The 27,440-nt window shown below is 45.9% G+C and overlaps 1 protein-coding gene across 3 annotated transcripts in view; it reads left to right on the top strand.

Moving 5' to 3' along the window:
- Positions 1–27,440, top strand: part of EXD1 (exonuclease 3'-5' domain containing 1) — an 82,295-nt gene that overhangs the window by 7,159 nt on the left and 47,696 nt on the right. For 2 of the 3 annotated variants that reach the window (XM_044272393.1, XM_044272391.1), the window contains exons 3-5: positions 5,437–5,505; positions 6,271–6,334; positions 26,005–26,096. In XM_044272393.1, the coding sequence (XP_044128328.1) occupies positions 5,437–5,505; positions 6,271–6,334; positions 26,005–26,096 (225 nt within the window). The remainder of the gene's footprint in view (positions 1–5,436; positions 5,506–6,270; positions 6,335–26,004; positions 26,097–27,440) is intronic. The other variant, XM_044272392.1, reaches the window with a different exon arrangement.

Genomic DNA, 27,440 nt, shown 5'->3' with positions numbered 1-27,440 from the left:
GCAGGGGATAAGGGACCAGACTGAGCTGTGCCTCTCGCCACTCAACCTACAACCAGGCATGGTTGTGTCTGATAATGACTCAGCAGCAGACCCTCACCACTAAATTTTTTAGATGGTCAGCTCGGCAGCAGGCCCTTAGCCACAAAATTTTTTAGATGATCAGCTCGGCAGCAGGCCCCTTACCCCTAATGTTTTACATGGTCAGATCAGCAGGCAGGCCCTCGCCCTTAGGCCCCTTTCACACTTGCGTTGTCCGGATCCGGCATAGAGTTCCGTTGTCGGGGCTCTATGCCGGAAGAATCCTGATCAGTTTTATCCTAATGCATTCTGAATGGAGTGAAATCCGTTCAGGATGCATCAGGATGTCTTCAGTTCCGGAACGGAACGTTTTTTGGCCGGAGAAAATACCGAAGCATGCTGCGCTTTTTGCTCCGGCCAAAAATCCTGAAGACTTGCCGCAAGGCCGGATCCGGAATGAATGCCCATTGAAAGGCATTGATCCGGATCCGGCCTTAAGCTAAACGTCGTTTCGGCGCATTGCCGGATCCGACGTTTAGCTTTTTCTCAATGGTTACCATGGCTGCCGGGAGGCTAAAGTCCTGGCAGCCATGGTAAAGTGTAGCGGGGAGCGGGGGAGCAGTATACTTACCGTCCGTGCGGCTCCCGGGGCGCTCCAGAGTGACGTCAGGGCGCCCCAGGCGCATGGATGACGTGATCGCATGGCACGTCATCCATGCGCAAGGGGCGCCCTGACGTCACTCTGGAGCGCCCCGGGAGCCGCACGGACTGTAAGTATACTGCTCCCCCGCTCCCCACTACTACTATGGCAACCAGGACTTTAATAGCGTCCTGGCTGCCATAGTAACACTGAAAGCATTTTGAAGACGTATCAGTCTTCAAATGCTTTCCGTACACTTGCGTTTTTCCGGATCTGGCGTGTACCTCCGGCAAGTGGAGTACACGCCGGATCCGGACAACGCAAGTGTGAAAGGGCCCTTAAAGGGGTATTCCCACTTCATTAATTAGGGTTACATTAAATCATTGCCCCCCACTGAACATTTCTTATTATACAAACATACCATTCGGCATAAAAATGCTCCTTTCACTCCCCCGGCCTATGCTGTAAAACGTGAACGCGCACGTCTTCAGCAGTATCGGGCGGCCAGTCAGCGGAAGTAGAGATGGGAAGTTCTGACCTGTACACTCAGAGCTCCTGGGAGTCCCAGGCTATGAGCTGTGCGCTACTATTGGCCAGCGCTGCAGCAAGGGACAACCCTAATATAAAAACTCCGCCCAGTACAGTCCCTGCACGACTCCCCCTGTGCTGTTGCTTGCTGAGTGATAGCAATCCACACCAGGAGAGATGAGCTTCACAGACACTGCCGGGAGCCAGTCAGCCTGATGACTCATACTCGGCCAAATTACTCCCAGACGCGTTTCGAAGTCTTATGGGTTCTGACTTTTTCCTCAGTGGTAATCTGGAGCCCAAGATTACCACTGAGGAAGAAGTCAGAACCCATAAGACTTCGAAACGCGTCTGGTAGAAATTTGGACCCTCTAATACCACCATTTCTGCGTACGCTACAGACCATCAGGATCTGCACCTCTTTTATCTGCTGGCTAAGAACAGATTGCCCCGTGCCTGCTAAAGAATTCCCTGGAGCCACTCTGTTCCACTCCACCTTAAAGGGTTTCTACCACTTCGTTTTCACATAATTAGCTTTCAGACACTAGCGATCCGCTAGTGTCTGCTCTGCCAAACAATCCTAATATAATAGCTTTTGGGGCAGCCGTTTCGCTAAAAAAAGAACTTATATTGATATGCTAATGAGCCTCTAGGTGCTATGGGGGCGTCATTAGCACCTAGAGGATCGGTCTACCTTCACAAAATGCCGCCGCCCAGCGCGTCCCTCCAGCCCGCCCATCTCCTCTGGAATGCGATCAAGTGGACGACTTCTCGCGCATGCGCCGTGCGTGTCTGTAATCGGCACATGCGCAGTGAATGTCCGACCGCTTCCCTGCTCAGACATCTCCACTGCGCCGATGGAGCACTATGACGTCAGCGGCGCAGGCGCAGTAGAGATATCTGAGCAGGGAAGCGGTCGGACATTCACTGCGCATGCGCCGAATACAGACGCGCACGGCACATGCGCGAGAAGTCGTCCGCTTGATCGCATTCCGGAGGAGATGGGCGGGCTGGAGGGACACGCTGGGCGGCGGCATTTTGTGAAGGTAGACCGATCCTCTAGGTGCTAATGACGCCCCCATAGCACCTAGAGGCTCATTAGCATATCAATATAAGTTCTTTTTTTAGCGAAACGGCTGCCCCAAAAGCTATTATATTAGGATTGTTTGGCAGAGCAGACACTAGCGGATCGCTAGTGTCTGACACCTAATTATGTGAAAACGAAGTGGTAGAAACCCTTTAACCACTTTAACCCCCCTAGCTGAAACCCCCTTAATGACCAGACCACTTTTTACACTTCGGCACTACACTCCTTTCACCGTTTATCGCTCGGTCATGCAACTTACCACCCAAATGAATTTTACTTCCTTTTCTTCTCACTAATAGAGCTTTCATTTGGTGGTATTTCATTGCTGCCGACATTTTTACATTTTTTTGTTTTATTAATCGAAATTTTACGTTTTTTTGCCCAAAAATGACATTTTTCACTTTCAGTTGTAAAATTTTGCAAAAAAGACGACATCCATATATACATTTTTCGCTAAATTTATTGTTCTACATGTCTTTGATAAAAAAAAAATATGGTTTGGGTAAAAAATGTGAATTTCCACTTTTTGAAGCAGCTCTGACTTTCTGAGCACCTGTCATGTTTCCTGAGGTTCTACAATGCCCAGACAGTAGAAAAACCCCACAAATGACCCCATTTCGGAAAGTAGACACCTTAAGGTATTCACTGATGGGCATAGTGAGTTCATAGAACTCTTTATTTTTTAAAGGGTTTCTACCACTTAGGTGTCACATATTTGGCTGTCAGACACTAGCGATCCGCTAGTGTCTGCTCTGGCCAACCATCCTAATATAATTGCTTTTGGGACGGTGGTTTGGCTAAAAAAACTACTTTTATTAATATGCTAATGAGCCTCTAGGTGCTATGGGGGCGTCATTAGCACCTAGAGGCTCCGTCTACCTTCAGAAACTGCCGCCGCCGAGCGCGTCCCTCCAGCCCGCCCATCTCCTCCTGAATGCGATCCTCGTATGTATTCTGCGCATGCGCAGTGAATGTCTGACCGCTTCCTTGCTCAGACATCTCCACTGCGCCTGCGCGATGACGCCATAGTGCTCCGAGGAACAGGCGCAGTGGAGATGTCTGAGCAGGGAAGCTGTCAGACAGTTACTGCGCATGCGCAGAATACATACGAGGATCGCATTCAGGAGGAGATGGGCGGGCTGGAGGGACGCGCTCGGCGGCGGCAGTTTCTGAAGGTAGACGGAGCCTCTAGGTGCTAATGACGCCCCCATAGCACCTAGAGGCTCATTAGCATATTAATAAAAGTAGTTTTTTTAGCCAAACCACCGTCCCAAAAGCAATTATATTAGGATGGTTGGCCAGAGCAGACACTAGCGGATCGCTAGTGTCTGACAGCCAAATATGTGACACCTAAGTGGTAGAAACCCTTTAAGTTAGCGGAAAATTATGATTTTTTTTTTCCTTACAAAGTCTCATATTCCACTAACTTGTGACAAAAAAATTAAAACTTCCATGAACTCACTATGCCCATCATGAAATACCTTGGGGTGTCTTCTTTCCAAAATGGGGTCACTTGTGGGGTAGTTATACTGCCCTGGCATTCTAGGGGCCCTAATGTGTGGTAAGTAGTTTGAAATCAAAATGTGTAAAAAATGCCCTGTGAAATCCGAAATGTGCTCTTTGGAATGTGGGCCCCTTTGCCCACCTAGGCGGCAAAAAAGTGTCACACATGTGGTATCGCCGTACTCAGGGGAAGTTGGGCAATGTGTTTTGGGGTGTCATTTTACATATACCCATGCTGGGTGAGAGAAATATCTTGGCAAAAGACAACTTTTCCCATTTTTGGCATTTGACCAAGATATTTATCTCGCCTAGCATGGGTATATGTAAAATGACACCCCAAAACACATTCCCCAACTTCTCCTGAGTACGGCGATACCAGATGTGTGACACTTTCTTGCAGCCTAGATGCGCAAAGCGGCCCAAATTCCTTTTAGGAGGGCATTTTTAGACATTTGGATTGCGCTTTGGAGGAAAGGGCTCATTCAGACGGCCGTATCCTGTCCGCAAAAATACTGAATGCTATCCGTTTTTTTGCGGATCCGCAAAAAAACGGATAGCATTCAGTATTTTTGCTGACCCATAGACTTCAATAGGGCCATGTCCTGATTTTCACGGACAAGTATAGGACATGTTTCATTTATTTTGCGGAACCTTGGAATAGAAAAGGGCCCCATAGAAGTGAATAGGTCAGCATCTAATCCGCAAAAAAACGGATCCGCATTTTTGCGGATAGCATACGGCCGTCTGAATGAGCCCTAAATCTGTGAAATTGATACAGTGTTTCTATGACCAAATATTGACTTTGTGAGCCAACCAAATATATAGTGTTGGATCGATACAACACTTGTAACTTACAGCCAATAATCGAACTGAAACCACGTCCTGTTATCTGTGAAAATTATATAAATGCATTCCAACATGTTTAATGGCGAATATTTGGTGACCATCCAATCGAGATTCTGGTTTGAATGACTATTATATCTGTTAACCAGAGTATATTGTGAATTGCGATTTTTGGCTATCGAATAGATGGTGATGGTCTGATCGATACCCAGCCTGAACGATCACCTTTATTCGATGACCTGACTACATTTGCTGCTAGGCACATAGGTTCAACGAAAACCCTATTCCTCAGCCTTTGACCTAATAATCGTCATTTTAGTGACGTTTTAATGGTTTTATTGTGTATTTCTACTACAATTTACGTATCTTGTATGTTGATTTTAGATGTATGATTTTTAGTCATTTTTGACCTGCAGTATTTGAATATAATAAAATCAAATGTTTGAGCAGTCTTCCGGATATATGAGTGCCATATCTTTCTTGACTATCTTTTTGTAAAAACTACTTGTCTCTTAAAAAACAAGCACCCATACGGCTACTAGACAAAAAAATAAACAAGTTATAGCTCTTGGAAGGCAACAATAAAAAATGAAAAATAAATAACTTGGCCAGGAAGGCTGGTCACTATGGGGTTAAAATAGTAAAGGTAAATTAAGGGTAGTGAGCTTATCCAGCTTTTATAGTCCTTTTATAGTCCAATATGTGAGGTATTTACTAAAGGAACATGATTGTTCTAGCCCGCCGTTTCTGTAATTTACACTTGACGTTTGTGATAATTTTTATATTAAACACAGGTGTTGTGATTCTTATGTTTCAGTGAAGGATTTAAGTGCTGATAAGCCTTTGCCGGGAGCGAAACTATTTTTTGGACAAGCTATTCTGAACGGTAATATATGACGTGTCATTGTTTGCTGTATTCATTGTATGTGCGTTATGGAATGGGATTTAGGGTTGATACTTTAAAGGGAACCTGTCACCATGTAAATGCAAATTAAGTCACTGGCAGCATGTACCGTGTATATATATTGAGATATAGGTGGTCATTTATCAAACTGTTTTTCATTTTCCAGAGGCACTGTCCAAAATGAGAGGAGGAATCTGATTGGTTGCTTTGGGCAACTAAGCCAGTTCTACTTTACACAAGTTTGATAAATGACCCCCATAGTTTTGTGGGAAAAGATTTAGTATAACTTGTATTTTATTCATTTAAATTGCTGCTCATTAATTATAACATCCACGTGTGACCTCATAAATGCTCTTTTGGCTTTTGTAAAGCTTTCAAAGAAGAGTTCGAAAAGGGGTCCGACTACCTATTAACGTCCATGGTTTTGGATTGGGATGTCCAGCAAGCTCCTATAGGTGTGATGGTCTGGTGTCCACATATATGACTATATAGTGTATTTTCTGTACACATTCTTCTTGCATTACATGATGTCTGCTTGCAGTTTATAGGAAACCACTATTTGTTTCTAGTGACTAAAATCTGTTTTGGTCATTTGATGTATAGTCATTGGAAGCAAACACTGAAGGCTGTGTGAAAACTGTGGTTATAAATCTGCTAATACCCATCCCTTAGTGCACGGTTTTAAAATCTAAGTATTCAGAACTGCAGTAAGACACAAGGATTCAACTTGTGGTGTTTTCTTTTTAGTGGAGATGGTAGAAGAACCTTCTGACCATGTTGGTCTGGAACGAGATGAGCCAGTTGATGAAAGGTAGAAAACTGTAACTATTGTACGAAGTATTATATGTAGGGTCTAAATTGTAGACTGTACTAACATAGTTAAGCTTGAAAAAGACACACATCCTTCAGTACCTATGTTAGTATCTAACATGTTGATCCAATGGAAAGTAAAATCCCCTAAGAGCTGGACACCAGTTGCATCTCATTATTAGAATAATTTCCCACAAAACCCCCAAATTGCCAATCGGAATAAATCTTTGTATCAACATCCCATCCCTAGTATATTTTTCTCGAAAAGCATGCAGGACCTTCTTGTTTGAGTACCCAACCATCACAACTTTGAGTTGCAGAGAGTTCTGTAATCTCACTGCTCTTACATTAAGAATCCCAATCTAAGATAATGGGAAACCTTCTTACCGCTAGACACAGAGGATGGCCTAGGTGTAAACAGATCATTAGAAATATTTGTTTTTATACAATAAGAAATCTCCTTCTGCTCCAGTGGTGATACACCTCTGGTTCCAGCTGGTGTTTTTTTACTTCTCCAGCAGTAAATATTAACATAGTTTGGAAAGCTTAAAAAGACATATGTCCATCCATTACAGCCTATTACCTGTAAAACTGATTCAAATGAAGTTAAAAAAAAAAAAACCCTCATGGGTTCGAAGCCAGTTCTCTTTATTTTAGGGATACATTCCTTCCAAATCTCCATACTCCAGAAATACATCCAGGCCCCTCTTGAACTCTTTTAGTGAACTCGCCATCACCACCTCCTCAGACAGAGAGTTCCATAGTCTCCCTACTCTTACCGTAAAGAATCCTCTTCTATGTTTGTGTAGAAACCTTCTTTTCTCCAGATGCAGAGAATGTCCCCTCGTCACAGTCACAGTCCTGGGGATAAATAGATGATGGGAGAGATCTCTGTACTGACCCCTGATATATTTATAACATAGTTTTTAGATCTCCCCTTGGTTATTTCTAATCTAAATAACCCTCATTTTGATAATCTTTCAGGGTACTGTAGTACACCCTTTCCATTTGCCAATTTGGTTGCCCACCTTTTTAACTGCAATTTCTGTCTTGTTCACTGGTGCCCAAAATTGTACACTTTACTCCATGTGTGATCTGATTAGTGATTTCTAAAGTGGTAGAAGTGTGTTCTTGTTACATGCACCTACAGTATGCCACTTTTGATGCAGCACATGTCAGTGTTACCCAGTGTTTTCCCGTTTAGTATGTACTAGTGACACACGTTTTCCCATACCATGTGCATAACCTTAGATTTATTAGGGTTCATCTTCATCTGCACAAGCCTCCAATCTATCCAGATGTCAAGACGCAGTGTGGTAAATCCACACTGAACACAGAAGGGAAGGGAAAAGGTGTTCGGCCTGGGACCTAGGGAAAGCGAAATGGTCACTCCTAGTGAGTCCCTAAGCCGAACCCTACCTGCTATTACTATGAACAGACCTTGATGGTAGGAATGTTCATACACAGGAACCTAAGGCCCTGTCTCACGCTACAGGTCCCTGGAAACAGAGTCAGGACAACAGGTGACCTGTTCCTTCCCAACTGAAGGAACAGGGGACCCCCTTGGGCAAAATACCAAAAGGGAAGGGGAAAAAACACCAACAAACAATAGGAAAAAAATGACACCTAACTAGTATGCGGATGAGCAGGAACTCGGAGGAGAACAAACACCAGCGCTTCCAAAGCGAGCTATCAACCGCATAGCTTGATGGGTGAGGCCAGACTAAATAGAGGAGAAGGAATGACTACTAAGCTACACCTGAGGCAAGAGGTGTGGTCATCCCCAGCAACAACACAGCAAGGTGAAACCAAAGAGGCTGTCAATCACTTGCAGCCAGTCTCCTCGATCTTCTGGTCCCTGTCACAAGCAGGACCCTGACAGTATCCCCCCTTCTACGGGTGGCCTCCAGACACCCAGGAGACCGTCTTTATCCGGATGAGCCCCGTGAAAAGCCTTCACAAGACGATTAGCATTAACGTCGGCTGCTTGAACCCATATCCTCTTCTCTGGTCCATAACCCTTCCAGTGAACGAGATACTGGAGGGATCTACAGAGAATTCGGGAGTCTACTATCCTGGTTATTTGAAATTCTAGATTACAATCCACAATGAAAGGCGCGGAAGGCAAGGAAAAACGGTTCAACAGGTTCGACATATCTCTTCAACAATGACTTATGGAACACATTATGAATTTTCAAAGCCTAAGGGAGTTCAAGACGAAAGGCAACCGGGTAACAATGGCAGTTATATGGACCAATAAACCTTGGACCAACTTCCAAGAGGCTACTTTCAGCTTAATGTTTCTTGTGGACAGCCACACAGAATCACCCACTCTTGGGTCCGGACCATTCATATGTCTCTTGTCAGCCATACGTTTTATTCTTATTGCCCTTTTTTTTTTTTTAGATTATTTAGAATCTTCCACCAAATAGATGACAAAGAGGAAAATAGTTCCTCTTCCGGTATACCTAAGGTTTCTAGACCAGAAAATGTGCCAAATTGCGGGTGGAACCCATATGCCCCAAAAAACAGCGATTTATCAATGGACTCCTGTCTACAGTTATTTTTGGCAAATTCGGCTAAAGACAAAAATGAAGACCACTCCTACTGGTTCTCCGAGACAAAGCATCACCAGCCTTGACGTTCCTAACCCCAGGACAATAGGTGATGATGAAATTAAATCTGGTGAAAAACAACGACCATCTGGCCTGCCTTGGGTTTAGTCGTTTAGCCGACTCCAGATAAGCCAGATTTTTGTGGTTAGTAAGCACAGTAATAGGATGAATAGCTCCTTTCAACCAATGATGCCACTCTTCAAAAGCTAACTTAATGGCCAGCAACTGCCACGTCATAATTCTTTTCTGCAGCCGAGAGTTTCTTAGAGAAGAAATCACATGGGCGCCATTTACTAGGTGAAGGACCCTGCAACAAAACTGCTCCTACCCCTACCTCGGATGTCCAACTTCCACAATGAATGGTTGTGACACATCAGGTTGCACCAGTATAGGAGCAGAAGCAAAACACTCATTCACTTCAGAAAAGGCTTGTAATGCTGTATCAGACCAGACTGAGACATCTGAACCTTTCTTAGTAATGTCCGTCAAAGGTTTGACCACAGTCGAGTAGTTCAAAATAAATTTACGCATAAGCGCTTTCAGATTTTTGGGTCAATCCCAGTCCATCACAGCAAGGACCTGCTCTGGATCCATACGTAAACCTGAAGATGAGAGTAAGTAACCCAGGAATTGCACTTCCTGGACTGCAAATACACACTTCTCCATCTTCACATACAATTTATTCTCTCTTAGGATCTGCAACACCTGTCTCGCGTGATCCTGATGAGTCTCCATATCTGGAGAATAAATGAGTATGTCATCCAGATACACAACCACAAACCTCCCCACCAGATGATGAAAGATATCAATGACGGAATGCTGAAAAACCACGGGAGCATTAGTTAATCCAAACGGCATGACCAGACCCTCAAAATGACCCTCTGGGGTATTAAACGCCGTCTTCCATTCATCTCCTCCCTTGATCCTAACCAGATTATATGCCCCCCTAAGGTCCAACTTGGAGAACACTTTGGCACCAACAATCTGATTAAACAAGTCAGGAATCAAAGGAAGAGGGTACGGATCACGGACCGTAAAACGATTGAGCTCACGGAAGTCCAGGCATGGCCTAAGGGTTCTGTATTTCTTCTTTACAAAGAAAAACCCTGCTGCCACTGGGGACTTGAAAGGTCTAATATGTCCCTTAGCCAAACTCTCGGCATGGCTGCTCTTATTCCCGATGTGGGGGTAACCCTTGGCAACCACTTTCAGAAAATACATCAGAAAAATCAGAAATGAAAGTGGGAACTGCATTAGTGGTCAAGACAGAAAGAGATGTATTAACCACTTCACATCTGCCCATAGGATATAAACGTCCTATGGGTGGATGTTTAACTCTGAATGGACGTTCTGGAATGTCCATTCAAAGATCCCAGCTGCATGTTAATCGTGCAGCTGCAGAGCTGGTTGCCTTCTGTCAGTGACAGCAGGGCTACCCAGGGACAGTTCCCAGGTGTCCCTGCCTTCTAGATCGCTCACCGAGCTGTGTGTATACAGATCAGGAAGCGCTATGCGTTTCCTGTCCCAGCCTGGTGGTCATGTGATTGCCGGGAGAGTGCAGGAGCTGTTGGGTCTTTCACAAACCTTGATCAACCCTGCACTGAGGCTGTACAGCGCTGTTTTCTGCTGTACAGACTCTCTGGGGGGTGTATTTCCCCTTTAACTGGGGCTACCATGTCACCCCCAGTTACAGTAGAAATAAATAGTGTAAAAAAAAATAATGTCCCCCAGAGGTCTTGTATGACCTTATGGGGGACACAAAGTGTAAAATAATAAAAAGAGGTTTCACATGTAAAAAAAAAAACATTCCCCAATTAAGTAATAAAAAAAAAATATATAAAAAAATAGGAAAAAATAAATTGACATATTTGGTATTGCCGCATCCATGACGGCCGGCTCAATAAATATATCACATGATCCATCCTGTCGGATAAACACCATAAAAAATAAAAACTGTGTCAAAAAAAGCCATTTTTGTCACCTTACATCACAAAAAGTGCAACACCAAGTGATTAAAAAGGCGTATGTCCCACAAAATGGTACCAATAAAACAGTCACCTCATCCTGCAAAAAATGAGCCCCTACATAAGAAAATCGCTCAAAAAAATAAAAATAAATCATCATTTTTAAAAATGATTGAAACATAATTTTTTGTTTAAAAAATGCTATTGTGTTAAAGTAGACATGTCGCCGTGTCCGTGATACCTAATATGTCTACTTGTTACAACCAGCTCTATAAAAATATCACATGACCCAACCCCTCAGGTGAACGCCCTAAAAAAAAAAAAGAAATAGAAACCGTGCCACAAAAAAGCCATTTTTTGTCACCTTACATCACAAAAAGTCTAATAGCAAGTGATCAAAAAGTCATATGCACCCTAAAATAGTACCAATCAAACCGTCATCTCATACCGAAAAAAAAATTAGCCCCTACATAAGACAGTCGCCCCCAAAAAAATATAAAAAACTATGGCTTTCGGAATGTGGAGACACTATAAAAATTATTTTTTTCAAAACAAACAACCCAAAAAAGTAGTCCTATTTAGTATTGTCGCGTCCGTAACAACCTGCTCTATAAAAATAGCACATAATCTAACCTGTCAGATCAACATTGTAAATAACAAAAAATAAAAACGGTGCCAAAACAGCTATTTTTTTTGTTACCTTGCCTTACAAAAAGTGTAATATAGAGCAACCAAAAATCATATGTACCCTAAATTAGTACCAACAAAACTGCCTCCTTATCCTGCAGTTTCCAAAATTGGGTCACTTTTTTGGAGTTTCTACTCTAGGGGTGCTTCAGGGGGGTCTTCAAGTGTTACATGGTGTCAAAAAACTAGTGCAGCAAAATCGGTTTGTAAATTCAGTTTTGAATACCTTGAGGGGTGTAATTTTTTGGGTGATTTCTATTATGTAAGCCTCACAAAGTGACTTCAGACCTGAACTGGTCCTTTAAAAAGTGGGTTTTGGAAATTTTCTGAAAAATTTCAAGATTTGCTTCTAAGCCTTCTAACGTCCCCAAAAAATAAAATGACATTCACAAAATGATCCAAACATGAAGTAGACATATAGGGAATGTAAAGTCATAACTATTTTTGGAGGTATTAGTATCTATTCTAAAAGTAGAGAAATTGGAAATTTGCTAATTTTTCCACATTTTCGGTAAATTTGGTATTTTTTTTTTTTTATAATTATAAATGACATTTTTTGACTCAATTTTACCAGTGTCATGAAGTACAATATGTGACGAGAATACTTTCTCAGAATGGCCTGGATAAGTAAAAGTGTTTTAAAGTTATTACCACATAAAGTGACATGTCAGATTTGCAAAAAATGGCCCTGTCAGGAAAAGGGAAATGGACCGTATGTGAAGTGGTTAAAGGGGTTCTGCAGTTTTTTTATAAACTGATGATCTATCATCTGGATAGATCATCAGCACCGACACCTGGGACCCCTGCCGATCAGCTGTTTGAGAAGGCAGCGGCACTGGCAGTAGTGCCGCGGCCTTCTCGCTGTTTACCGCAAACCCAGTGACATCACGACTAGTATTAATGGCCTGAGTGGGGTTAAGCTCCATTCAAATGAACAGAGCCCGGCCATTGATACTAGTTGTGACGTCACTGGACCTGCGGTAAACAGCGAGAAGGCCGCGACGCTACTGCCAGCGCCGCTGCCTTCTCAAACAGCTGATCGGCAGGAGTCCCGGGTGTCGGACCCCTGCTAATCAGATATGGACGATCTATCCAGAGGATAGATCATCAGTTTAAAAAAACTGCAGAACCCCTTTAAGACAGTTGTCCATGTAATAATCACTCCAATCGAGAATCTGTCTTGCTCCCGGCGATCACATGACCACCAGGCCGGGACAGGAAACGCATAGCGCTTGGTAGGATTATGTTTGCTCAACCATGGTAAACCCAGAACCAATGGAGCAGGCAGACCCTCCAGCAAAAAACACAAAATAGATTCCTGATGAAAATCACCCTCTCTTAAACTAATGACCTGCACAATCTGTGACAAACATTTCTGTGACAAACAAGTGGTGCAGAGTCTATTGTGGACACCAAAATATTTTTCTCGCAGGTATCATTGGGGGACACAGGACCGTGGTTATAGCTTGCTGCTGCCACTAGGAGGTGACACTAGGCTGAAAAATGACTTAGCTCCTCCCCTGCAGGCTATACCCCCTCCAAAGAGAGCATGTCAGTTTTTAGCTTAGTGTCGTAGGAGGCAGACCTCCCTGCCTTATGCAGGGCGGCTTCCTTAATTTATTCTTTCTTTTTTATTTTTTCCTTTAAGTTTGGCCTCTCTGTTGTCCCGGGGAGCAAGACCGGTGAGGGAATCTACTGCTGACCTCCCCACAGAAGCAAAAGGAGGACCAGGGTCACCTAGGTCCGCCAAAGAAGAAGACCCTCCTGCCATGCCAGACTCCCGCCACTCTGGTGCCAGCTGGTGAGGAGATGACCCTGCTGGAAAAGGTGACCTTGCGGGTCCGCTTAGGGAGGGTGAAGAGAAGAGGAAAAAGATAGGTGAGTACACAGGACTAGGTAAGTATGTGTACCCCTCCCTCCCTGGCGGCAATAGTTCTTGGTTTTTATAGGGTCCACAGGCACCGGGCTCCGTTTATTGTAGCCCAGGACTTCTATAGACCTTCCCTCTCTTCCCCCTGGTTACTTGGGCGCAAAGGGGGTTAATGCTCCATATCCCCTGGCAGGTGCTGTTTATCACAGCGGGCAGCCGAGCGCTCCGCTGTGGACCTAGCGTCTGCTCTTATTGGACAGGCAGGGAGGGGAGCTCAGGAGGCTTCCCACTCCGTTTCCAGCCCCATGATTCGCCCTTTTCGAGAGCCATGCGCGCCGCTCCGGAACGTTTATGCAGCCAGGTGCATGATAATTTAGGCCCCGTCTTCTGTTGGGCCTACCTGTTACTCCGGCTTCGTTCCGGCCCACCGCTCTGATCCCTCTGTTCCTGCCAAGTAGTACATCCCGGTCGGCCGTACACCAAAACCTTAGGCCCCGGCGAGCGGTACTGGCGCAAATTCTTCTCGCCTAGCCTTCCCCCTTCTCCAGGAGCCCGCTGAGTCCCGGCACTGGTCCTTAGTCAGCTTTAACTACTTCCTGGCCAGTCACCTCTTGGGGCTGATACAGAATGATCTGTCATTTATGTATGCAGTGAAGGTGCTCTGAAGAATTTAACACCTTCCTGCCTCCTGTCCACTTAAAGGGGTTGTCCGGGTTCAGAGCTGAACCCGGACATCCCTCCATTTTCACCCCGGCAGCCCCCCTGACATGAGCATCGGAGCAGTTCATGCTCTGATGCTCTCCTTTGCCCTGCGCTAAATTGCACAGGGCAAAGGCATTTTTAGGAGTTCCAGTGACGTAACGGGGCTTTCCATGGGGCTGACAGGAACCCCAGTGACGTCACCGGCACTGATGGGTGGGATTTATCTCTGCCCTAGCCAGTAAAACGGCTAGGGCAGAGCTAAAGCCCGCCCCTCAGAGCCGGTGACGTCACCGAACACACTGCCGGGCGGAAGTTACCGCCCGGCAGTGTGTTATTGAAAACAAAAGAGCCTGTGCGATTTAGCGCAAGGCACGGGAGCGCATCGGAGCATGAGATGCTCCGATGCTAGGCTCAGGGATGCTGCCGGGGTGAAAATAAGGGTATGTCCGGGTTCAGCTCTGAACCCAGACAACCCCTTTAAGGCTAGGAATCCCAGTTTCTTAAAAACAAAACAAAAAAAAACTATCCTATCCCTCATAAAGGAGGACCTCTCATAGTTCCCAATCGCCCTCCGCGGTCGTTTGGTTGATTGACACTGCCTGCTCACTCCACTGGAGCATCTCCGGACCTTCCCAATCCACCCTCAGGGGTCGCTTGGTTGATAAACACAGTCTGTGCACTACAGTGGAGGCAGTGCTCGACGTAGGCATTACCAAACTCCATTGATGGGGTACTTCCAGTACCGTTGGATACGGTTCTGACTGTCGCGCTACCCCCTTCCTTAAGCGGAGTATTGCACTACCACTGGAGGTTATTTCTTCAGTCACATTGACATCTCCATGCTTACTGTTACATTACCCTTTCGTTAGTGATCGGTGGGATAACTAAGCTTCTTGGGATGCTGCAATTCAACTACGCCATGGGTCTAGATGCTTTAGCTTCTTTAGTGCCCTGTAATCTTCACCTAGTGGTATATCGCCAGTGGATAACGTGGCTATTTCCCCGTTGTATCCTTTTTTTCTTGTCTGTGCTGGTTTGGGGCATGAATATGTCACCCTCTGTCCTCTCAGAGGATTACCCGACAACACTTAAGTGTCCTAGAGACCCACATGTCCATGGGCCTACACCGTTCCAGTCGGTCATGGTATTTGTCCTCAACAATATGGAGTGCGTACGCCATTGCACATAATATCGTGATTACGCTTCAGCGAGTCGAGGGTTGCACGGACTCTGTATTCTCTAGCTCCACTCTCCCTTATCTGGGAAAGTGGTTATGCTGGCCCTCTGGTTTAGCTACTACAGTGTGTTCTCCTCCGCAGGTGCAGCTTTTACGCTGGTGATAGGGGTCGTAGTTGTTGCAGTGGGGCGTCCCCCCTCAGGTAGGGGTTCTTCCCTGACGCTAGCTTTGGCGGTTGCTCTTGTTCGGTGCCCTTGTCTGGTGGAGTGTTAGCTCTACTTAACTGGGGCATTATAGTTCTATGACTTCTACTGCAAGTCCTCAGGCCTCCCCCTCAGTTTTGCGCTGACGGGGCATGCTGTGGCTACTGCGGTACGAGGGGTCTTTGCGTTGTCACGACATACTATGGTTCCTCCTCCTCCGCTCCTTCATCGGTGGCAGATTCTTCTAGCACCGCATTTGGTGGCATGCAGGACTTTTGTCTCCGCTTAAAAATCATCTTCTGAGCGGAAACATAACGGACCCATTATAATCTATGGGGTCCTAAGGGCTCCGTTTGACTCAGTTTGGCGTCAGTTATGTGCCTTTTCCGTCCTTTCCGTTCTCCTGCTCCTAAACGGAGCAGGAGAACGGAAAGCCAGAACGGTGATGTGTACGAAGTCTAAGGTAAATTTTGTATTTATTTTTTTAACCCCTCCAGCCCTATTGTACTAAGCATTCTGTATTATCAAACCATGTTATAAGAGAAAATAATAATGATCGGGTGCCCATCCCGATCGTCTCCTAGCAACCGTGCGTGAAAATCGCACCGCATCCGCACTTGCTTGCGATTTTCACGCAGCCCCATTTACTTCAATGGGGCCTGCGTTGCGTGAAAAACGCATAATATAGAGCATGCTGCGATTTTCACGCAACACACAAGTGATGCGTGAAAATCACCGCTCATGTGCACAGCCCCATAGAAATGAATGGGTCCGGATTCAGTGTGGGTGCAATGCGTTCACCTCACGCATTGCACCCGCGTGGAAATCTCGCCCGTGTGAAAAAGGCATTTAGGGCCAGGTACCTGGTTTCGTCCATACGACCGGTGGGTCGTTTGGTGGCGTTTCAGTGAGGAATATGACCCCTCTTCTTCCCTCCTTTTCTTTCTGGGAAGGTGGCATTCCTGGTGGTGGGCTTTTCCACCCAGCGAATTTGGGAGTTGGGAGCGCTTTTCTTGTACGTACGTTTTTCTTGTCAGGTACCCACATAAGCCAGTGCTCCGCCCAATACCTTCTTTTTTGCTGAAGGTAGTCGCCACCTTCCACGTCTACACTGACATTGTTTTCTCTTCTTTTTCCTTCTCCCTCGCACTCTAGAGAGTGAGCTCTCCATCAGAATGGATTCGGGCTCGGGGGTTTGCTTGTCCATGACTAGCTCTTTCCGCCGTGCGGATTCTTACCTAGTCATTCCTGGAGGTCCTTGGAAGGGCTCGATGGCCTCCAAGGGGCTTTTCCAGGTGGATCCGTTGGCAGTTGCTTAGGCATTCCACTCCCGGGGCAAGGCACCGCCCAGCGGAGTTAAGGTACACCTGACCAGCGGTCAGCTCTTCTTGGGTTCATTTTCACCATGCATCAGCTTCACAGTTGTATAAGGTAGCGTCTTGGTCTTCCTGGCGCACGTTGACCAAGTTTTACCAGGTGCTTCCTAGGCATCGCCAGTGCTGCTCCGGGCCGCAGTGTATTAAGCATTCTCGAGGGTGCTATTTCCATGGGCGTGGATTTTTTCCCCTTCCCCGTGGACTGCTTTAGGACATCCCACGGTCCTGTGTCCCCCAATGATACCAGCGAGAAAACGAGATTTTCCAGGACGTCCCTCCATGACAGCACCCATGGAGGTTGTCCTATTGGTCTCTGTAGGGACAGGAAGCGAGAGAGATTAAAAGGCCCCCTCCCCTCCCACTCTCCTGTGTTCTTCCTGTCCCTACAGGGATCTGAGCAGAGAGAATCTTTCCCGACTCTGGGAATCTATTTCAGGGCCGAGCCTGGTCGGGGGGGTCTCCCTCTCCTCTTCAGGCTCTGGAGGGCCCTGGGGCTAGCACCTCTCTGGGTAGGGGTCCCCTAGCTTCCCCCGATACCTGGTTTTTTCTTTCCGCATCAAGTGTGGGTAGCCGCGGTATCAGGGAGCCGAAACCGCTTCTTCCGGGTTCGGGAGCTCTGGGATCGGCTGCGGCTCCTGCGCTCGGCGCTCCTCCCGTTGACGTGCAGGCCCATGTGACCGGAAGTGAGGGTCACATGGGCGGAAGCAAGATGGCGGCGCCCAGGGAACGCCGAGCCCGGCGGAATGCACGCAAGGGGGGTCGACTCTTCGTTTGAATGAGTCCCCCCCCACCTGGATTTAAGGAGGCGGAGCCGCGCGGCATCGGGTGGACCAGGTAGGACATAAATTGTGTGTCAGTTTGATTGTCCAAACGTGGTATGGAGGTCCAGATGTCAGCTATGGATTCTAGCGCAGACATCCCTAACCCGAGTCATGGAGAGAAAGACACCACGGTTAAAACGCTGGGAGAACCCAAAAAGAAACCCAGAAGATGTGCTCTGTGCTCAAAGAGACTGGGGGACGCACATGTAAAAGCCCTGTGTAGCGACTGCCTGGCAAAGATCCTCAGAGACGAACAATCCTCCCTTTTGGGCTGATCTGAGGGTGATTGTGAAGGAGGAGATCCAAGCGGCCAGCTCTAGTATAGCACAGAGACCCTGTGCCGTCTCCCCTCCCCCCAAGAGACCCCGTGTTCTTAGGGAGTCAGATTCTGAGGAAGAAGGTTTATATCTGTCAGAAGGGGAAACCTCAAAGGGGGATGACGATCAGGGCTCGTCTTATATGGCCGACGACCAGAGAAGATATCTCTTCTCGTAAGAAGATCTAGATCCCCTCCTGTCGGCTGTAAGGCAGACAATGGATATAGAGGAGGAAGAACAGACTCGCTCGATACAGGACGAGATGTTCGGTGGCTTAAAAGCTAAGAAGAAAAAGTTGTTCCCAGTAAACGAGACCTTAAAGGACCTAGTCATAGACGAGTGGGCAGATGCCGATAGAAAATTGTACATCCCACGGGAGTTTAAGAACAGACTATTGTTCAACTCAGAGGACACAAAACTGTGGGATATAGTTCCTAAAGTTGACATTCAAGTGGCAAAGGTGGTAAAGAGAACCACTCTCCCCTTTGAAGACTCAGCCCAGCTAAAGGAACCAATGGATCGGAAGATCGACGGTTTGCTCAAAAGAGCATGGGAAGTGTCGGCCAACAGCATAAATACCAACATTGCTGCTACCTCCGTGGCCAGATCTCTGTGTTTATGGGTGAACCAGCTGGAGGAACACCTCAAGCGGGACACCCCTAAGGAAGAAATTCTGGCATCCCTGCCTCTCTTTAAGATGGCCGCATCCTTTGTAGCAGACGCCTCGGCAGAGTCCATAAGGTTCGCAGCAAAAACAGACTCCCTAACAAATACGGCAAGGAGAGCCCTGTGGCTAAAATCCTGGTCTGGGGATATAGCCTCCAAGAATAAATTATGCGCCTTACCTCTTAAAGGTTCTCACCTCTTTGGTCCAGTACTGGACGAGATCCTGGAGAAAACAGCGGACAGAAAGAAGGGGTTTCCGGAGGAAAAAGGCAAGAAACCCTTGCCCTTTCGTAAGACGACCAGCAGCTTCCAGGGCACTCCCAGAGGTAAAGGGAAGACAGGAAGGTGGAGCTACCCCAAAGGAGGAAAAGGTCGGGGTTTCCTTTTTAATCCCAACTCCAAGCCTGAGAAACAATGACGCCAGACCAGTAGGGGGCAGACTTCAGTTCTTTTGGGAAGAATGGACTCTGATAACCAAGAATCAATACATCCTGGAATCCATCCAGAAAGGGTTCAAGATAGAATTTCGCCTTCCCCCTCCTCATCTTTTTCAGGCCACAATATTTCAGTCGACCTCCCTGCAGAATCAACTTCTGACGGACATCCAAAAACTTCTGAGTTTGGGCGCAATAGTACAAGTCCCTCCTTCAGAAGAATTCAAGGGTCACTATTCAAAGCTCTTCCTCATAACCAAACCGGATGGCTCCAAGAGAACCATAATCAACCTGAAATTCCTAAACAAATGGATAACACATCACCACTTCAAGATGGAATCAATAAAATCCGCAATTCCGTTGATAAGCCCAGGGGCGTTCCTATGCACCCTGGATCTAAAGGACGCTTATTACCACGTCCCCATTCACCCTCAGTACCAACAATACTTGCGGTTCGCAATCAAGATGGATGGCAGGATTATGCATTTCCAGTTCCAATGTCTCCCGTTTGGGATCTCATCAGCCCCACGGATCTTTACAAAGGTAGTGGCGGAGATAGTTGCCTATCTAAGACAGAGACAGGTAACTATAATTCCCTACCTAGACGATTTTCTGCTTGTGGCAGACTCACAGGAGGAGTTAGAGCTTCACAAAGAATGGACTCTATCTTTGCTCACACGTCTAGGATGGAAAATAAACCTGGAGAAATCAGACCTACATCCAGCAACACAAAAGAAGTTCCTAGGAACCCTCCTAAACTCCGTGACCCAATATTCTCTTCTTCCCCAGGACAAGCAGGTCAGTACAAGGGAAAGAATAAGAGCCTTCAAACTAAAGAAAAAACGGACTCTACGGGAAGCCATGCAAGTCCTGGGTCTGATGACCTCATGCATCACAACAGTTCCTTGGGCCCAATTCCATTCAAGAACTCTCCAGGCGGAAGTCCTCTCTTCTTGGGACAAGGACCACAGATCTCTGAACGCCAGGATATCTCTTTCGGACAGAGCAGTAAGCTCCCTCTCCTGGTGGTTGTTAGCAAGAAACCTGTCCCGGGGGATTTCCTGGAACACGTTACCACTCAGAACGTTAACAACGGACGCAAGCAGCCAGGGTTGGGGGGCTCACATAGAGGATCAGTTCTTTCAGGGCAGCTGGTCAAATACAGACGCCCTACGATCCTCAAACTACCGGGAGCTAAAAGCGGTCTGGGAGTCCCTGAGGGCGGCAGAACATCTCCTCATAGGTCATCATGTCCGTGTTCTATCAGACAACATAACAACTGTCTGCTACATAAAGAGACAAGGGGGGACGAAGAATCCTCATCTCCAGCGGCTAGCGGATCTCATCTTCAGCTGGTCAGAGGAAAAGATCTTATCCATTTCAGCCACACACCTGAAAGGGTCTCTCAATCGCACAGCGGACTTTCTCAGCCGACAGTTAGTCAGGCCAGGGGAATGGAAATTGAACCAGGAGGTATTCCAGTTGATTTGCCAGCAGTGGGGGAGACCTCAGGTGGATTTATTCGCGTCCAGCAAAAATACTCAGCTGGACTGTTTCTTCTCGCTAGACCCAAGAGGAGGACCACTGGCGGTGGATGCTCTTTCCCAACCGTGGGACATGAGTCTAGCCTACGCTTTTCCCCCACTTCTCCTCATACCGCAGATCCTGAAGAAATTGAGAGGGTGCTCATCCACGCTGATTTTGATAGCCCCAGCTTGGCCCAAGAGAGCCTGGTTTTCGGTTCTAAAGACTATGTCCATCGGGGATCCAATATCCCTTCCAAAAAGACAGGATCTTCTATCACAAGGTCCTCTGTTGCACCCCAACCTGGACAAACTGAACCTTACAGCCTGGATCCTGAGAGGCAGACCTTAAGGAATAAAGGACTCTCGGACAAGGTAATTTCAACTTTACAGAGCTGCCGCAAACCTGTCACAAGAGCAATATACAACAAGGTCTGGAAGAAGTTCTCATCCTGGTTGTCACAGAACCATACAGATTCCGCATCCCCCACAGTGGGTGGTATTTTAGAGTTCCTTCAGGAGGGGTTTGATGCAGGTCTGAAACCCAGCACTCTCAAGGTACAGGTTTCGGCTCTCAGCTGTTGTCTCGATAGTCCCCTTGCAGACCATAGGTGGATTAAAAGCTTTCTAAAAGCAGCTTCTAGATTGAGACCCACCTTGAGACAGTCGGTCCCCCCCTGGAGTCTAAACATAGTTTTAGAAGGGTTATGTGATCCTCCTTTTGAGCCGATTGGGCAGACATCCGAAAAATTTCTGTCTCTAAAAGCGGTGTTCCTTCTGGCTATAACCACAGCCCGCAGGATAGGGGAAATCCAGGCCTTATCAATTAAACAACCTTATCTAAGGATTCTGGATGACCGCATAATCTTGAGGCCGGATCCAGCTTTTCTTCCCAAGGTGGTCTCTACTTTCCATAGAGAACAGGAGCTAACACTCCCTTCATTTTGTTCCTTTCCCAAAAATATACAGGAGGAAAGATTCCAGAGGCTGGACGTTAGAAGAACAATCCTAGCCTATCTGGACAGAACCAGTTCCTGGAGGAGATCAAGTAATCTGTTCATCCAGTTCGGTGGGAAAAATAGAGGCTTGAAAGCATCAAAACAGACGCTGGAACGGTGGATTAAGGACACCATCAGAGAAACATACAGACTGCAGGAAATGGCCTGCCCCTTAAATCTGAAGGCACATTCCACGAGAGCGATGGCAACTTCCTGGGCTGAAAGGGCCGACGCTACGGTTGACCAGATTTGCAAGGCTGCAACCTGGTCTAACTTCCTGACTTTCGCCAAGCATTATAGGCTTGATGTATTGGCCGGACAGGACTTGGCCTTTGGGCGAAAAGTCCTTCAGGCAGTAGTCCCCCCCTAGGAGATTCAGTTGTTAGTTCTCCATGGGTGCTGTCATGGAGGGACGTCCTGGAAATACTGGTTTAGTTTACCGGTAAATCCTTTTCCAGGAGTCCGACATGACAGCACCCTGTACTACCCTCCCTGTTATGCTGGTTCCAGCCTTGTAAGCAGTGTGAATATAACATTGTATTAATAAAGGTGTTGGATCCTATCCGGTGTAGTAATTTGAAAGAACACTGGAGAGTGGGAGGGGAGGGGGCCTTTTAATCTCTCTCGCTTCCTGTCCCTACAGAGACCAATAGGACAACCTCCATGGGTGCTGTCATGTCTGACTCCTGGAAAAGGATTTACCGGTAAACTAAACCAGTATTTTGTGAACTCACCTGTAAAATCTCTTTCTCGCGTGGTTCGTTGGGGGACACAGCACCCACCCAGTATTTATTATTGTTGGTGGTGATGTTTGGTTGCCGGTCGGGTGTTTAGCGGATTCGCTTCCGCCGGCGTTTTTTATTTTTTACTTTGCACATGTTTCTACTGCTCCTACTGCTTGAGCACAAACTGACATGCTCTCTCCAGGCTTGAGGGGGTATAGCCTGCAGGGGAGGAGTTAAGTCTTTATTCAGCCTAGTGTCGCCTCCTAGTGGCAGCAGCAAGCTATACCCACGGTCCTGTGTCCCCCAATGAACCACGCAAGAAAGAGATTTTACAGGTGAATTCACAAAAATCTCGTTTTCTCTAATGCATTTGTCAACCCATGCATACGGACTAACTGACCATCAACTAGGTTAACCCCCCCCCCCCCTGTTTCACTGTCAATAAACACCTCAATTCCAACAGTTTTGGACTCTAGCGCCACCTTGTCAGACAGGAGAAATCAGGTACTACAAATGGCAAAAGTAAGTTCTCTGATTCCCCACCTACACCACCAAGAGTAAGATGGGAAAACATTTTCTTCTTGTTTTCATCTTGATGCAGAACGTAAGGACATACATTAACAAGATGTCCCCTTTTTCCACAGAAAAAACATACTCCCTTCTTATGACTAGAACTCTTGCAAGCAGGCCCAGGGGTAGCTCCCCCTAACTGATTGGGTTCGTCACCAGGCATAAACTCTGGAGTCTCTCCTCCCAAGGTGTCAGAGGAAGCCACGTTATATGATAGTTCATCCTGAGAGTGAGGGACCTTTGATCTCTCCCTCTCCCTCATATCCATACGTACGGCAAGGGACATAGCCGCTTCCAGTAACTCGGGATTTTCGTGAAAGGCCAAGGCATCCTTTAGCCTCTCAGACATTCCCTGACATAATTGACTATGGAGAGCTGGATCATTCTACTCCGTATCCGTGGCCTATCTTTTAAATTCAGAGCAATTTGTCTCCTCAGAGCGCTCTCCCTGCCGTAAACTTTGTTACTTGGTCTCGGCCAGGGATATCTGATCTGGGTCATCGTAGATAAGACCTAGAGCTCTGAAAAATTAATCTACCGACCGGAGAGACTGTTTTCAGTAAATACACTGAACACAGAAGGGAAGGGAAAAGGTATTAGGCCTGGAACCTAGGGAAAGGAAAATGGTCACACCTAGGGAGTCCCTATGCCGAGCCCTGACTGCTATCAGTATGAACAGACCTTGGTGGTAGGAATGTTCATACGCAGTAACCTAACGCCCTGTCTCACCCTACAGGGCCCAGGAAACAGAGTCAGGACAACAGGTGACCTGAAGGAACAGGTCCTCTTCTTTTGTTAATTACTTTACAGAGTTTAGTGTTCTCTGCAAACATGGTTATCTAACTGTGCAATCCCTCTACACCACCATTTATAAATACGCTAATTGAAAAAAATATATAACGTACCCAGATTTTTCAGCAGAATCATGCTCACCCACACACAGCAAGGTTTGCATCTGGCCAAGTTGCTAGATTTATAGCCGTGCATAGCTCAATATGGAGATTGCCTTGGCAGACCTGGATCGCTTTAGCAGCGTCCAGACTGTCATGGCAACCGATCGGAGACCTGCGATTTCAATAAAGCAGAACCTAGTGTGTTCTCTAGAGGGCTTTCATTCTGTCATCTAAAGCCCCTTGAACTCTGGAGTGATAAGGAAAATTATTTCGGAGACTACGCCTGAGGAAATATTTTCATGATGCAGAAGAGACAGAGCTCATCCTGGCAGAACGGAGCTGAAATTTTATAGTTAAAGAGATCTGATCGTACTCCTCTCACAGGACACATCTGGATAAATATATAGGGGCACCTTTATTAAGACCAGCATTTTAGACACCGGTCTTAATAAGCCCTATACCACCGGAGTTATTAAGATCGCAAGCATCTACATAACTTTGATGGGTCCTAATTTAGGCGTATTTCTGTTTAATAAATGACCCCCATAGAGTCCTTCAGACACATGGCAAAATCCACCATTATCAATAGAGGCAACTGACAGACACATGCTACTATACAAATAATAGTCAGACCCGACACACGTATTCTAAAGAACTTTGTTTCTGTCCAACCTACAAAACCATATGACTTGATAAAAGAAACTCCAAGAATACTGACATTTTACTTCCTTCCCAAGATTTAGGGACACGGACATTCCTAACTGTGTACACCCTCATTGAGATGGTGCTTCCTTCAGGAGAAAACTGTCCTACAAAACTGAGGGAACTATCCTGGCCACCATGGATGTTTAATCTTTGTATTCCACACCAGGGAGGGTTAATGAAGAATAAAGAAACTAGCTCTGAATCTGTGGTGGAGCTTACGAAATTCATCCTCACTTTAATAGCAACTTTTCATTTGGGGACTGCGTGTACCTACAGAAGACTGGTACAGCAATGGGAGGTACAGTTGCACCACAATATGTTATTCTATTCATGGTCACCTCGAAAGTGACTTTCTGTCCTCCTGCCCCATCAAGCCTTTAGCTTACTATTGTTTTATTGATGATTATAATCATTTATACCGATTCTGAACAACAACTGAAAACGTTCCAGTCCCTTTCATCCCTCCAATACCGCCCCACTGCTGGATTCTATAATGGGATCGGGAGGCATTCCAGAACAGATGCCAGCTGTATCTAGCAGTAATTCTCTGTCCAACAGCTGGAATTTGTGCCGAAAAGCTGGCGGTATCCGGCCATGCCGGATTCAGTAAACTCTTGGAGACTGTTTCTCTACTGGAGCTTGTGCTGACGAAGACTTAAGTAATGTGTCCTTCAAACTTCTTGGGTTCATCACATTAAGTGGTCAAAATACTTTCACGCTTCTCATCTATAACTGCTACAGTAATATACTGCTGCAACAGTTTGTTTCCTCCTCTACTCTTATTGCTGTGCTTCACATCTTATGTCTAATTTACGGTAGGTTCACATCTGTTGCACTGTGTTTCAGTAGTCTGTTCCAGCAGGGGAGCAGATTACCAGAATTATTGTGTCCGGCATAGCTGGACATGGCCGGGATCTCTCTTCACTATCCCTGCCCCCAAAAAATTATTACTGTGGCAGAAAGCTGGCTTTTACACTGGGAAACCATGGTTTCCATTATAATGAATGGGGATCTGGCAATGTCCGGCTATGCCAGATACAACTATTCTGGTAGTCTACTCCTCTAACCACTGTGTTCACCAGATAAGAACAGAGACTCATCCTACTATTCCTGTGTACTTTTCAGTTTAAATATGTGCCTTCAGATACTGTTATACTATGCCTGTTCAGGAGACCTGAGTAGTCTTTGAAGCTTGTTATTTTGTCACCATTAGAGTGGTTTTCCGGGATTTTAATATTGATGACCTATCCTCAGGTAATGAAAGGATGGCGGCACGTGGCCTTCTGTTCGACCAGCCGATTGCCGGATTTCTGCCGATCTAAACCTGAGGATAGGTCGTCAATATTAAAATCCCGGCAAAACCCCTTTAAAATGTACCAGGGACCAAGGAGTCTCATTTTTGAATATTTTCTTATGATTTGTTAGCAGTGGTAACACGCTGTCACAGCCTGGTGTTAAACATGAAGAGATTGATGCAACAACTCTTCAAAGGCTGAAACAAAGCATTGACTCTTCAGGTACGGCAACTTAGAAATTTCTAGATTTAAATACAATTGTTCCATTGTCTTATTGGTTGCGTTATTAAAGTGTTTACGGTGCAGTAAAAATGACATGGTAGCTTCTGTCTGCAGGTCAGTACGATTACAGCAATACCACATTTATAAAGTGTTATTATTAGTCGCGTGGATTGGGAACTCAGTCACAAAATGCTCCTCTTCAGAAGAGCCTACTTTTGCCAGCATCACCAGTTTTCTGATCTGCATGGGCATGTAATTCTGCATACCATATAGGTTGCAGGATATGAATATTATTAGTGAATTGATGCCCATGTTGGATTGACAATGATATTCAACATTATGGAGGTTGCTGGGTTTTATTATGAAATATTGGTTTATTTTTAATCTATTTTAACCAATTTTATATTGAATGTTATTTATATTGCATTTAAGCAGCAATGGTGCAAAAAACTCAATTTCTAAAAAAGAAAAGCATAAGAGAAAACCGCATAAAAATTATACTATTGGGAAATCCGGGTTTTCCATGTCTCCCTGGGATGATGAGATTCCTGTCCGGACTTTGACTTTCACCATGATTTCATATAAAAGGATATGGGGAAACACTTCATGGTTACCACTGAGGAAGGGGTCATCCAAGTAACCCCGAAACGCGTATGGTCTATACCTTGTACTGGCATGCTGGGACAGTAGTTCCCCTGGACTTTGGAACCAAACGGCTGTGTCTAAGGGTCCATTCACACGTCCGTTGTTTCTTTCCTGATCTGTTCCGTTTTTTGCGGAACAGATCTGTACCTATTCATTTTCAATGGGTCCTGAAAAAAATCGGACAGCACAATGTCTGATTTTTTTTTTTCAGGACCCATTGAAAATGAATGGGTACAGATCTGTTCCGCAAAAAACGGAACAGATCAGGAAAGAAACAACGGACGTGTGAATGGACCCTAAGACCGACGAACACTGGGGGAATCCCCACGTAAGCCGCTCCAATAATACGAAGTATAAAGGAGCCAGGTGAACAGATATCCAGGTGGCGTCTGGTTCACGGCGAATATTTTAAGTTCGGATAAGGACGAGAGGACACCAGCCAGGTAAAATCAACGCAGTGGTATGAATAGGTGGGACGCCTATTGCACTGTGTCTTTGTGACTTTCCATAAAGGACTGGCAATACTTGCCCATGCTCCGTTGATAAGAGCGATACATAAGACTTATTATCCCATTGGAGTCATATGCGATCCTACGATTATTTGAAAGCGCAACATCTATTGCAAGTAGGAATTGCGGTTTCTTCACATTCGCACTTTATATCTGCGTTTTACACACTCGCATTGCTGATGAACATTAA

The sequence above is a fragment of the Bufo gargarizans genome, chromosome 11 (genome assembly GCF_014858855.1).
Source record: "Bufo gargarizans isolate SCDJY-AF-19 chromosome 11, ASM1485885v1, whole genome shotgun sequence".
NCBI classification, from domain to species: Eukaryota; Metazoa; Chordata; class Amphibia; order Anura; family Bufonidae; genus Bufo; species Bufo gargarizans.
Note: the sequence above shows the minus strand (reverse complement) of the source record. Positions and strands in the feature narration are given on the sequence as shown.